Source organism: Cygnus olor, chromosome 3 (assembly GCF_009769625.2).
Source record: "Cygnus olor isolate bCygOlo1 chromosome 3, bCygOlo1.pri.v2, whole genome shotgun sequence".
Lineage (NCBI taxonomy): Eukaryota > Metazoa > Chordata > Aves > Anseriformes > Anatidae > Cygnus > Cygnus olor.
In genome coordinates this window covers 102,896,501-102,911,016 of record NC_049171.1, presented here as the reverse complement: position 1 = coordinate 102,911,016, position 14,516 = coordinate 102,896,501, and the positions used below count along the sequence as shown (strand labels likewise).

At 43.1% G+C, this 14,516-nt stretch overlaps 1 protein-coding gene across 1 annotated transcript; it reads left to right on the top strand.

The window, feature by feature from the left end:
- Positions 1-4,695: 4,695 nt before the first annotated feature.
- ATF3 (activating transcription factor 3) lies at positions 4,696-13,967 on the top strand. The gene is made up of 4 exons (XM_040552725.1): positions 4,696-4,861; positions 9,171-9,414; positions 9,959-10,066; positions 11,037-13,967. The coding sequence occupies exons 2-4, from the start codon at positions 9,175-9,177 to the stop codon at positions 11,232-11,234; spliced, it is 546 nt and encodes a 181-aa protein (XP_040408659.1). The 5' UTR covers positions 4,696-4,861; positions 9,171-9,174; the 3' UTR covers positions 11,235-13,967.
- The last annotated feature ends 549 nt before the right edge of the window (positions 13,968-14,516 follow it).

Sequence of the window (14,516 nt, the reverse complement as noted above, 5' to 3'; positions counted from 1 at the left end):
CCAAAATGACAGAAAGTGAAAGAGAAAATCAAAATGACTCATTTAAGCTTAGGAAGCTGCCAAGGCAAAAGCAGAAGGACCAACAGGAGAAAATCTCTGGAAAAGGGGAAGGGAAAGGGAGATGACAGAATCCAGGGATACAGGGAAGGAAAAGAGAGAAGTGAGAGGAAGAGAAGCAGGGAAGTGGCAAAAGGAAAGGAGAAGCTGCTGGTTTAAGGAAATGGTAAAGGGGGCTGCTGTTGAAACAACGCAAAAGAGTGTAAGAAACAGGAGTATCCAAAAGCAGACCAAAAAAAAACACAACAGAGAATAAATATATTTAGAGGGAATATTAGGTGGTGATGGAAACAGGCAGCAAGAAAACAAAAGAAATGTAAGCTGAGGAGAGAAAAGCAAGGAGCAAATGAATTTTGTCTTCCGTGTTAAAGAATACAAGAAGTAAAAATTGTGCTATTATTAGCAGCTAATTTCCCACTACAAGACAAACACCCATCCATCTGAGTGGTATTAAATATAAGACAGTAACATCATTTGCCATGCAACCTATTGGAGAATCTGTCCTCTACCTCTGTGGTTTTTAACTCATTTCAATTTTTGGACCTCTTACCCTGGTAGAAATCCAAACCTTCTGTAGTGAATTTTATCCTTGCTGGTTTGGGCTTTTTTTTCCTTTTTTTTTCAGTCACTTGTTGAGGAAACTCTTGGATGCAGCCCACAGATCCCCAAGGGGTCCCCAAACTTCAGCTGAAAATCCCTGGACTGTCTGGGAACGACTGATGCTACCCCTGCTGCAGTTTGGTCCCTTAGTCCAAGCAGTAGCAATATAAACCTCGTGAAAAAATGTCTCAAGTTTCAGCTCTGTTGTTAGTCCAATTCGATGTGAAAACTATCTCAAAAATAGTGCATGTTTTGGGTAACAGAGGAGTCTTACCCTATTAAATTGTACCACATGGCAAAAAAAAGAAAAATAAAAAAGTCCATGGTGAACGCTAATTCTCATCAAGAAAAAAACAAAAAAAAAAAAAAAACAAAAAAAAAACTTTTTGTGAACAGTCAAAAAGTTCAGGAAAGCTCTTTCTCAGATACGTGCCATGAAGAGAGAAATTGGACCCATCAGGTTTACACTAATTTCAAGACTTCATGCGATGAAAACCACAAAGCACATAGAGAGATGGGTTTTACTCAAGATATCACTGCACATTTTATTTATTTGCATCTCATATTTTAACCAGACCAAGTAGGGTTTAATGGAACTGCAAGATCGTAAAACACCATAAGATCTGGATGGGACACGTGGATTTAATTGTTTTATTCTGACTGACGTCCTCCAGTTCTATAAATTTTAAGACAGGAGGCAGCAGAAAGCTTTTGCTGTAAGGATGTAAGTCTTTTGCTCTGTATGGCAACAACTCTAGCTCTGCTTAGCACAGAGACAGCCATAGTTTAGATTTATTCGAATACCCACATCATATGATGTAGTGTGAAGGGATGTGGAGGCAGGATTTGGTTGGGAAAAGGTAAAGGAAATAATTCTTTCCTCTGCGCTGGAGATTTCCTGAGGGCTGCAAGGACAGCACCACGGGTGTTACTCAGTCTAATGTCTCTCCAGAGGGAGAAAGACCCAGTAAATGTCAGTGTGTGATGGCGATGAGCTGCTGTACCTGGCTTAAGGGAAAGCAGAAATAGTTAACGTGAATTTCAATCTTGTGAAATGACTGTTGTTTCAGTGGGATTGGCCCCTGAAGTCTCTGACAGTGGCAGAAAAATGAAAAGGAAAAGGACTGGTAAATGTTTGGAGGGAGACAAATTAAAGATATGAGATGCTGGAAAATGAAACTGGCAGAGAACATCAGAGCATCTGGTGGCCGTACTGCTTTTTACTTTAACTTCCTGATATTATTTGTAATTAATATTATTATATATTTTTTTAACTGAACTCTGATCTACATCTTTACTGAGACCAAGTTAGATTCGTTTTTGAAGAGGAGCAGGATAAAACCTGTGTGACACAATGGAGCTCAGTTTCTTTTTCACTGTGATTTCATTTTCTTTTTTTCACGGAAGAGTTTCAAGCCAGGACATGTTTCAGTGGCCTAATCTTAAATGCGCCCAGGAACAATCCCTCTGTTTGCTTTGCAGGGAGGAGCTCCCTCACTTCAGAAGCAGTTCAAGAATTAACACAACTGTTTTGCTGTCAAGTTTTAGCACCAAGCATGGCTCACCCTCAGTAGTGGTACCAGCAGCAGGGAAGAGGCAGTGTGTAGCAAACAAAACCATCAGCTCTAGTTTTGTACAATATAGCCAGATTTCAAAACAAAATTATCATCTGTCCACTTGGTGAAGTGTTGTGATCATTGAGTAAATGTCAGCGACCTTTAAACAACCGAATAGCAATACTTAGATTTCAAAGGTGCCTCTAACCACATTGGGAACTGCTTTTTTCCACCCCCATTATTCTGTGACATCGCTCTACTTAACAGAAAATACTCCAAATAAATTTCCACTTATGGCACAGCTAGTTAAATAAGAACGGGCAGTTGCTAAATCTCTGTCAGAATTACAGCAGGCACCTGGTCATGACCACTAAAACTAATGTTGCTAACACGTTTCCACAATAACTTCATGCTCAGAACTTTCCAACCAATTATCTTTTGGGAAGAAATTTTCCACATTTGGCCTCAGCTCGAGAGGGATATATTTTTTTTTTCTTCTAGGCTTGAGAAAAACGATGCCAGCTGTTTCTGAACATGGCATGAATTATAGAATTACGCCTCTGAAGTAGGAAGAACTTCTCAGACTGCACCAAGCTGAAACGTAAAACTCGTTCTAAACCCCTCCAAAGAGCAAAGGCTTTGCCTGGCATTATTTCTGACATTGATTTACGTAGATGAATAAAGATAAGACAATAAACGTGTTTTGAAAGAGCTAGGATTGATTTATCTATATGTGAGCCCATGAGCCTCCAGCAAGAGAAGCCTGCAGCTTGCAGGCGTTGTGCAGAGAGCTGCCAGGTGGGTCAGGGGAGCTTACTCCTGCCGTCTGCAAAGTGCACGTAATTGTTTGAGAGCAGGGAACAACTGTACCTGCTGCAGGGGAAAAGCTGACAGCATTAGTCCCTTTCCCAACAGATTATTTCTCCTTCTTTCCTTCTTTCCTTCTTTCCTTCTCTCCTTCTTTCTTTTCTCTTTACGTAAAACAGACAAATGTAAAATAGGAGCCCTATGTTTGCAAAGTTGAGCACGCTAGCACTGCGACATTTAAAAAGCTGAGACTACAATTCCTGTGTGGCTGATGTGCACATTTCTACATATATATAAATATATATATACACATATGCACACACCCATGCAGGGGCACAAGCACACAGAGGTGAGATGCAGCCAGTCTGACTTTCAAACCAGTACAAGAAATCTACGTCCTTGATGAAATGCTCCAAGCAATTAATTCGTCCCAGAAAACACCACTTGAGACACAGCCCCAGTTATCACAATACAGCCACGTGAACACGATGAAATTAACTAACTGGTTGGGGCACTCGATGGGGGTATGCCTATAGGATGTGAATGGGTTTATTGGTGGTGTCGGGACGTCCCCAGGCTCTTGGTGTGCTGAGCGGGGAGACCCGAAGGCTGTCATAAGGACGGGTTTGTATGCGTTGGGCATGGAGTGGCAGTGCGTTGGGTAACGCTGTGTGAAGCTCCCTGTGAGCTCCTCCAGCTTTGGGTAAGTGCTTTTTTGACACATCTATTTTCTAGCGCTTTGGGGGCCGTTAGGAGGCGAGTCCTGTCATTGCACAAGCCAGGAAGCGATGGAAACAAAAAAGAACAAAACAAAACCCCCTTCACCACAGCCACCACCATATGTCCCTTGTCTCCTATGGGGACTCTGGCTTTCCCTGGAATCACAACGACATCGTGTGCTGTTGTCTTTTAAGAGAAGGGTTTTTTTAATTATTATTTTTTTTTTTTAGCTTTCTGTAATTTCATTAACCGGGTCCTTCCTGTTTCCTTCAGGGTAAACCCCAAAGTCTTCCTCTTCAGCGTGTAAAGCCAACTTCTAGCTGTCATCTCAAGCAGCACGGCGGGAGCGCGTATGCTTGGGGGCGGGGGGGGGGCGAGGGGGGGTCGTTAAACAACTTTTTATGTAAGGAAGAACCACATTTTCCAGTCCTGTCGGAAACCACACGGTGTTCACTTACGTTTACCGTTTCCGAGATACGGAAAGGACTTTGTTATATATATATTTATTTATTTATTTTCCCCAAGTCCCGAAGCCCCACTTTCATTTTAGTTTTTTAATTTTTTTTTCCCCAAAGTCCGGGCTAAGATGAAAAAAGGAGGGAGGAAGGGAGCGCAGAGGGGGCCGGCGACGGCGGCTGCTCCCCCCGCGCCCGTCGGGGGTCCCTCGGGGGTCTCGCCGGTGCCCCTCCGAGGTCCTTCGGGGGTCCTTCGGGGCTCCCTCGGGGGTCCTTCAGGGGTCCCTGCGGGGTCCCTGCGGGGTTCCTGCGGGGTCCCTCCGGCTGTGCGGCTGCCGGGGGTCCCGTCCCGGCCGGCGTGGTCGCGCCCCCCGCCGCGGATCGCGGTGCCGGGGAAGCCTTGCATCACCGCCGCGGGCCCCGCTGCCCCCCCCGGCGGCCGCCCATCTCTCTCGGGGAGGCTATTAATAGCATGACATCAGCCCGGGACTCGCCGCCAGAGTAAATACCAGCGCTGCCCGCTCGGCTATATAAGGGGGGTGATGCAACCGCGGCCACAGGCAGAGGCGCGGGGAGCGCGCAGCGGGCGCTGCTCTCCCGACGGCCGAGCGGCACCGGCACCACCGGCACCACCGGCACCGGCACCGGGGAGGCAGCCCGAGGAAGGTAGGGCAGCGGAGGGGGGACCGGCAGCCGCCGTGCCGGGGTGGGGGGGAGGCTTTGAGCCGGCTCCGCGCCCGGCGCTGCCCGGAGCCCCCGGGGATCCCCCGTCCCGGCTGAGCCCCCATCGTGGGGACCCGTCCCCGGCTGAGCCCCGTCATGGGGACCCCTCCCGGCTGAGCCCCGAGTATGGGGAACCTCCCCCCGGGCCGGGCAGTGCCTAGGGGCGGCGGGGGGATGCCGGCTGGCCGGGCACCGAGCCCCCCCGACGGGCGGCGGAGGCAGCAGGGGGGACCCCCGAGGGGCGGGTGGGAGCCGGGGGACGGACGGACGGACGGACAGACGGATAGGGGGCTCGCTTTCCGTCGCATCCCGCCGCCCCGACGTGCAGGAGCTCGGCTGGGGAGCTGTTGGCCAACCCGGCCGGGCACGGCACAACGGCGAAGGGGGCAGAGTGAAGTTTTCCTGTCGGAAATGCATTTTCCTCCCGGTTACCAGCGCTCGGGCTGCCGGAAGGCGGCCGAAAATGAGCCGGGAGTGATGGGGGATGTCAGGGAGCTTAAGGTCAAGCGGCGTGCACGGAGGTTGTGAACTGTAATTGCTCTTAATGCTGTTTAAGATTAACCTCAATGGTTAGCGGGGTTTGTTGCATCAGCACCAGAGGAAAAGGAATTCATGCAAAGAAACAGAACCGAGAGGTGCAGTCAGCCAGCTGCAGCTGAGCAGGAAAGGAAAGACTCGAAGCAGCCGGTTTTAATACTGGGGTTAAGCAAGATTGCGCTTAACCGGTGGAAGTGCACAGCTAGGAGCCGGGTCCCGAAATGAAAGTACCGGTAGGCGAGATGTAAAAGTTTGACGTGGGTGGGAAGAGTCACCCACAAAAGAACAAGCAAAAAGGAGGGGGGAGCACAGTGTTTTGAGCCCACCTGAGTTTGGAGGGCACTGGTAACAGAGAAGCTGTTCTCTCCTGGAGAGCTCTGAAAGTGAGGAGAAAGCAATGAAGTGTTAATTCACACCGGGAACAAGCTGTGCCTTTATGGGTCAGGTCCGTGAAATGTTCAGCACCTTCAATTTCAGTAACTTCAGAAGTACTCAAAATAGCCTGGAGCCGCCGTCCATGTGCATGGGCTAACGAAGTAAACAGATAGTATCAGGAAGCCCAGATGTAATCGCAGTTTAGGGCTAGATACTCTTACTGCTTTACAAACCCAGAAAAAAAAAATGGCACAATGCTCTCAAGAGCTGACAGAGGTAGGATTGGGGCAAAAATGGGGGAAAAGGAAGGGCAAGCTGCTGCCTGTTCTAATAGCAAACTCTAACTTTTGTTCTTGTAAAACATTTTGAAAAGGAGACCTGTTCCTCCAAAACTGGACAACATCTGCCTTGTCGTTATGAAAAGGGAACCTGCCTAACTCACCACATAGCTTTGACACGAGGCTGAATATTTTTGATATCCGTACCATGGTGGCTCCTGACGATCTCAGGTCCCATGGCCTGGGACCTTCCAGTGCTGGAGCCCTGCCCCAAAGAGCCCCAGGGCACAAACTCGCTGCCACAGCTCTGCCAAACTCGGCTCATGGCTGAAACCCTCAGGCCAGCCTCAGCCCCCTGGTAGGCCCTCCCTTCCCTAATGTCCGAGTACATGGAGATGCCTTTCAGGATGTCTGGAAGGTCAGTGAGCTGGTCAGGCAGGACAGCAGCAAGTTTCTATAGTCAAGGACACTTCCCTCCCTGGGCTTCCCCTCCCGGTGGCCACCATCCCCTTCCCTTTTTCTAAACTAGTGGCAGACTGAGCAGTGTACCTAAGTACACTGTAGCAGGGTCTTGCTGGTGCTCGTGGGACACTCAGCACTAAGAGAAATACAGGGTTAACACAATTGCTCAGAGATGTAACTAAAGCATGGACATTCTTGGGTTCCTCTGGTGCTACCGCTGACTTTAATTAAAAGTTGACCTAAGCCGAAAAGTAAATGAACAAACCACCAGCTCTGGGAAATGCTTAGCCCAATTAATTATTTTGTACGCTGGAGAAATGGGTTCATTGCTAATTTAAGACTCCTGGTTTGATTGAATTACACAAAATTAACTTTGTCGAATGAAGCCATCAGCAGGAGCCAAGGAGATTGACGGTTGGTGAACAGGGCTGAAGCTCGTGCTAGCGATGAGGGGTTTGGTGTCATCCAGAATTGGCCCGTTTAAACGAGTCAAATGGATGAATGTTGATAAATGATAATTAACGCTGGGAGGAGTTTAGATGGAAACTATAGCACTGTTTCTGACTTGGGAAAGAGTAACTGCTATCTTTCTGAGATTATAGGATTAAACTGTATCAGTACTTCAAACGTGACTCATGAGCAGGGGCTTTCTGAAGAGAATTACATAAATTTCCCAAGGTCTTTCTGAATAACAAATTGTTCCAAATAATTTCCTCATCTTTAATAGCTATGGGTGAAATCCAGGCCCCACTGAGGTCAACAGAAAAACTCTTCTGGATTTCAGTGGGGCCAGGATTTCACCCTTAGGACCTGGGAAATCTTTGGCCGTTCTGTGGTCACTGAGACTGAAAGCGAGGAGACCTCTGCAGCTGGACACGTAGTTTTCTGCAAACTGGCAGTTCTCTGCCCTCAGATTTTTATGTTTACCTCGTTGAGTGATGAGGCAGATTCTACTCTAATTTGTACCAGGGTGGATTTACAGTGTATTTTTAGATATCTCTGAGCGAAATCTATCTTCTTGTCAAGGCACGTGACCCCGAACGTTTCTTGCTGGGTCACAGAGGTGGCTTACGGGGAACTGTACAGTTTTGGGTTGCCCATGTGGAAATTTAACTTACCCACATTGCCCTACCCCGAGGCAACTATTTGCTTACCTGCATTAAGTTAATTGCAATTGACTTCGTTATAATTCTTACAGTTCTAATCAAGAAGAGATAACACATACTGTAATTACCCTATAGATATAAAAACAAACAAACAACCTAAAGCCCACACGCCAAGGAAAGCAGAAAAAGCAATATAGAAAAATCCAATTAACAAAAGTTGCTTTATGGATAAGGGAGGTAATACAATCTGTTTTCCTATGGATTTGCAGCTTTTGGCCCTTGGGCCACCCCAAAAAAAAAAAAGCTCAGCTTTCTTCCAGACCTCTTATCTCACCTCTTCTGAGAGATGGTTCATGTTGTGCAAAGCTGTGTGCATCTGCTAGCTAGGTTGCCCATGGTGTTTGGATGGCTGGCTGCTGAGTTTTGCCTATTTCTCCCTCAGTGGGGTCACCATTTTTCACAAAGCATATAGGGGGCCTCTCTCCCGCTTCCAAAATTGGCTAAAAATTAATGACAATGTCTAAAAAGGGGAAAGTAGAGAGCACTGTCAAATACATTCGTTTCCTTGGGAAAACTACAAGAAATGAAGTTCCTCCATGGGTGTCCATTAGTGTAATTCGACTGAAGTCTCTGTAGTTACACTCTTTTGTAACAGCAGGAGGTCTGACCATAAATATTGAAGAATTTAAAACCTCTTGTTGAGGGCAGATGAGGACAGTTTCAGATTTTACAAGGGTGAAGGAATGAAACAAATGGCATCATATTTTTTGTGACTCCTTCCCTCCAATTCAGTTTGTGCTTGGAAGCACCAGAGCACGTATAGATTTCCACCTTTCTGACAGCTCTTATTGTGAACTGTTCTTCAGGAGTTTATAACCAGGTATTAATATATTTGTCTAAAACCAAGCATGATGAGCATTTTGTGCTCATTCTGTTTTGTTAAGCATACTTCATCTTCTGGTAGAACTGTAAGCCTTACCTAAATGTAGCTGAGAGAAACGTATGCTCCGTCCATTTCAAGCTGCAATTTTGTGGTGGTATAGCTGTGAGGATGGAAATACTCCTTCTGTGCTTTAAACAGTAATAATATTTGCTTTCTGATTTTTGTTCCTTATTCTCTTTTTGTTCCTATTCACTCTATTCTCATTTGCCACACATTCCCTACTTTGAACTTGGTGTTATATCTACATGTACACAATTTTTCTCCACGTTAATTTTCAGAAAGATCTAGAAATTTTGTGATGTGTTAATATTATTGCTATGATTATTATTTTAAAATACCTCTTGAAGTTACTCTAAAGCAGAAGGTTGTACTAATGACCAAACTCCTAACTGCTTGACTCTAGTGAGTGACTGGGGTTCATGTGGAATGTGGGCTGAAGCAATGCAAGAAATACAGTACTATTTCACAGCATGAAATATACCTCTAGGAGATATTGTTTGCCTCTCTGAAGTTGTTGAAAGACTGTTCTTGTTATCTCTTTTACCTTTCAGCAAAATGATGGTCCAACACTCAGGCCAGGTATCTGCATTAGAAGTCAGCGCCTCCGCAATTGTTCCCACTTTGTCCCCTGCAGGGTCACTGGGGTTTGATGATTTCACAAATTTAACCCCTCTGGTGAAAGAGGAACTGAGATTCGCCATCCAAAATAAACGTCAGTCCCACAGAATGTCTTCCACATTGGATACGGTGACTGTTTCTGAAAGGCCAATTGAAACATCAGTCATGAAAACAGAGGTACGGCTCTTTATACAGCATTTCAGTGTGAATGGTTAGGTCTCTAAGCAAATTTCACCAGAAGAGGAGTAATTATGTCAAATACAAACAACCCTCTCCACCATCTAAACATGTTAGTTTATTTGATCCTTTTAAGCCTGTTGCTTGGTTTTCTGTTTTGTACTTATGGGAAATTCCTACGGTATTTCTCATTTCTGTTGAAGCCTATAGCTTAATATTTTATTTTTAATTATGAGCTAAGGACAATGTTACAGATTAGCAAGCGCTAAATCTGGTTTCCCTGCCTGTGTGTGGCTGCACTTGGAGTAAGGCGACTGCGGCTCCCTTTTGGTGAGGACAGTTGGGTGGGCCCTGCGTGGGCTACACTGAGGAGGACACGGCTGTGCCGTGTCCTAGCCACCAGATTTTTAATTTAAGACAACAGTCTCAAGGAAAAACGTTCCTATTGCAAAGTGAAGAAATAGATGAAGTTAGGGAAATAGCTACGCCTTGGTCTGAGCCTCCTGAGGCTCATGTTTTGCGTGTATCTTTCTTTATGGGATAGTTTTCTCCTGAAGAGGATGAAAGGAAAAAGCGAAGAAGAGAAAGGAACAAAATTGCTGCTGCAAAGTGCCGAAACAAAAAGAAGGAAAAAACAGAATGTTTGCAGAAAGTAAGTGCCTGGCTTTATTTTATTTTTATAATCTGTTATCATGCCAATAACAGGATGATTTTTCTTTAATCTGTCATCCTGAATAGAAACATATTACAGGATTACTCTCCTAGTAGGAAATACAGAAAGATGTCACCAAAAACTCTGTAAAACATTCAAAGAAATAGTTGTAAAAACTGAATATACTATATATTGAAATCGAACCTGGTTAAAACTGGGACAAAGTGAAGCATGGTAAAAATGAAAAGAGATTACTGTTTCAGTGACCATTTTCTTGTGTATGGGGATAATAATAATTTGAACATGCAAACTGAACACCAAAAATTAAAATCTCATTTCGTATAATATCCCTTGTGGAGACCAACAGCCTAGAAACACCCCAAGTAATCTCTGACTTCCTTGGGAAAAGAGCGACACAGTAGATTAGCCCTGAGTTCTCTATCCTGAGACCCTAGTAGCGCCTTCACCCGATCTGCCATGATATAAAACTATATTACAGCAGCATTGGGCCTGTCTTCTCTTCTGTATCCAGGGGTTCAGAAAAAAATCTATGTTCTTACTTTGCTAGCTTAACATAGGTTTACAGCTACGTGACATGATGTACCAGGGAGTTAGTAAGTGGCATTGATAATTTGGGGTCAATTGTTGAACCAAAAAGTTCAGAATAATTTTACAGAAGATAGAAACATTACTTTGGTTGCCTGCCATTGTAAGTGAATGTAAATCTGAATTTGGCTTTCCGATGTTCATTACACTTCTCTAAAGGCCACTGAAGGCAACTGACAATCTGTTTTTTAAACTATTATCAACTGGCGGACGTATAGTTTCACCACTACAGGACACTAAGAGCATGTCATTTTTTTCTCAGCTGGTCATATGCTTTCCCAGCAATAAAAAAAGCCTGCGACTATTAAATAATTAACTACGTGAAATGCTCAGTCTAATAGTTGTGTCTGTACTTTGTGACTAGGAATCAGAAAAGCTGGAAACTATCAATGCAGAATTAAAAGCCCAGATTGAAGAGCTAAAGAATGAGAAGCAGCATTTGATATACATGCTAAATCTTCACAGACCCACTTGTATAGTTCGGGCGCAAAATGGAAGGACACCTGAAGATGAAAGGAATCTTTTTATTCAACAGATCAAAGAAGGAACATTACAAGGTTAAGTGATACAGCAAAGATGGAAATATGTAGTATGTTTTTAACAGCTACCAGAATCCACGGAGGATCTGACTTAATGTGTAGGATTCTATTAGTCAAGAGCCTTTAGGAAGGGCAGATTGCTTTCTTGAGTGGAAAGAATCATTTTGGCTTGACAGTGATTCTTCCCCTTGGAAGATATGGTCTCAGTCAAATTGAAGAGCCTTCTGCCTCAAATATAGGTTTTGCACCTGTCATACTTGCTGTTCCTAGGAGCTACAGACAACAGCTTCAGAAGATTTAGCTCTCTGCTAGTATACAGTATCTGCACTCACGACGTTTGTGCTAGGACACTATGACTGCTGATGATACACATGGTACAGACAGCTGTGCTGGATGGACACTACTTTCCTTGTGGCTGGTAGGGAAAGCAGACAGAGTATTTTTAAAGTTTTGCAGTTTCCAGGAGGATGGTTTCTGGCAGAGTGCACTGATATATAATATTGCATTCTAACCTAACACACACACACACAAACACACAAAAAGCCTTTAGTTCCAATTAAGCTTTGTAATTTTTTTTCACAACACTTGTGTGGCTTTTTTCTATGACTCATCTCAGAGACTGAATTTGACAAGTCTAGTAGGTGTGACAAAGAAATGTTTCTTGCAAAATTCCATGTAGCTAAGTTCATATTTTATGAGTTGGAACCCCACCTACCATCCTTTGGGGACTGTAATTTTTCTTTGCATGTCAGGAGAGTATTTTGTGACTGGGTGAATTGGACCCACTGGAAAGAGGAAACTAATTATGAAGAGATTTTGATATGGGTTTTGCCCAAGCAAAGAACTGCAGGACTGAATCGCAGGCTCATGAATCATGAAAAGTTAAAAATATATATATATATATATTTTTGTCTAGGATCTAATCCTACAAGCCTTAACCCTCACTCACAGAAGAGGTTCCATGGCTTTAGTAGGTCTGGTTATACAGATAGTTCTTACAGGCATAAGGCCTTGACAAAGCTTTTTGCATCCTTGTCAGGATTACTTCCTTTTGCCAGATGACTCAGAGAGAAAAATTATGATAGCAGCTACTTTTATTTTACATTTGGGTGGCAACTACAGTCAATCAAAAGTATTACTTAGAATCTAAAGCAGACAAGAGTTTTGATGTAGTGAGTAACTGTTCTTATTTTTTATTAAATACTAACCTTAGATGTTTTTGAACTGGTAGAAGAGCTGCTGGACAAAACAGTTGGAGCTACGAGTGCTGAAAGTCTGATGTTTCTGTGAAATTCTCAGATTGTTTAATCCTATGAAATATCTCTCTTTTTTTTTTGTAAAAGAAAATATCCTTATTTATCACTAATATCATAATGAGTAAAGTAAATAAATACTGCAAGCAAGATAAAACTGAAAACACAAGTGTTGTGCTGTCTTTTTACTTTTATCTCTTGGTGTTTAATATTATATATTCCTAAACTTCACTAGTTGTATTTGAGACACCGCTACTTAAAACACTTATCCTTCATCATCTCCACAGATGAGGTCCTGAGTATCTTGAATGATTGGGTACAGAGATTATACCTCCCAAAATTCTGTATCTTGTTCAGTGGTGTCTAGCTGCTCAATGTCACAATTTAAATGAAGCAGACAATAATAATGGAGCTTACAGTACATAATATTTTACACCAGTTATGCAGTGTTGAAATTGTGGTTTTATTCTAAAGGCTAAACTTAAAGATACCTCAGCCACAAGCTTCTTACTCTACAAGTCCAGGCTGAGTGTATCAGATATCATACCTGATCCTTATATGATCTTTATATTCTGCAACAGAACTTCTTAGTATGTTTTCCTAAGATCTGGATATATTGTAATGTCCTATATCGTGTTTAAAAGATATGTACTTCATGTATCTGAAAAGTGAATGTATTAAAAAGACAACACACTAGTCTGATTCTGTCCTGAGAATCCATTTTCTTTCTGTATGTTGGAAGGAGCTGCCATTGACTTCAGTGAGAGTTTTTTTAATGTCCTGTAGGCAGAGTTTGGAGCCTCTGCTGTGATTTCACTGGCTCAGAGGGAAAGTTTCATGGGGAGTTGGGCCAGTTGTTTGTCAGACAACAGATTTACATGAAGTGTGTTAACAGTAAACTCGCCAAATGATTTTCATTGGTATTTGGCTTCTGTATGGGAGTACAAAACTGAGGTGTCATTGTGGTATCGTACACCTCGGCTTTGCCTTCAGCACATCAAATACCAGCAGACAAGAGTTTGCCTCCTTTACTGTTTTAAAGTGTTACCACAGAGACTAGAATATGATGACAGAATTTGTGTCTCTCCTTTAGGGAATTTGTATGGTTGCTTTTAACTGTATCACTGTTGACGCAGGCGTCATGCTTATGTTGCTTGATGTTATGTACTTAGCATGCCAAATGTTAATATGGTACCACTACTATTGTCAGAAGATGATCTATTTTTATTTCTTTATATGTGTAGACACAGCTGCTTTCTACTGTGTGTATGTGTGTGTGTGCATGCGTGCTCCTGCACGCTACTGTAGAAATGGTGGTACTCAAGGTAATTTGACTATGTCCATGAAAGCGTGTTTAAACAGCTAGACAGGAGCAGTATGTTGCATGAGTTTTCTAAAAGTATACTTTATTCAGGAGAACCTTTAAAATGCATTAAAAATGGTTTGTTTTCTATTCTCAAGTTTGTTTTGATACTTTAATAAAAAATAATTAATATATATTTACTCATGTGTCATTTAATTCATTCTAAGCTTCCAGGTCCAGGAGCAACTTCATCTGCTTAAAAAAACATTAAGATATATATATATATATTTAGAAAAAACAGACACATCTTGTAGGTTTTCAACAATAAGCATCTTATCAAATGAAATTGGTACTGTTCACTGATTGTCAAAGTGTAAACAAAGCTTTGTCATTACAAGGTTGATCATGAATTCCAGCTATTGTCTTATTTGCGTCCTAGGGTTTAGATTAAAGCACTGGAAATTAGAACTTCTGAATCATTCTAAACCTTGCAACCCACCAGCTGATAGTTATTTCAGCTTTCTGATTAGCTAAGGGGTTTAATACTTTTGCTTTATTGATTACTTTCTATTGTTATATGGAAAATACTAAAGCAGTACTGCACAGATAGGGCTTTGGCTTGTTTCTGTGTGTGTGTTTGTGTGTGCGGGTGTGTGTGTGTGGAAGCATGAGGAAAGATGAACAAAATGTTCTATCCTGCCTTTCCAAAACTAAGTATCTACACCCAGACAGAAGTCCCTGTGTTTTGA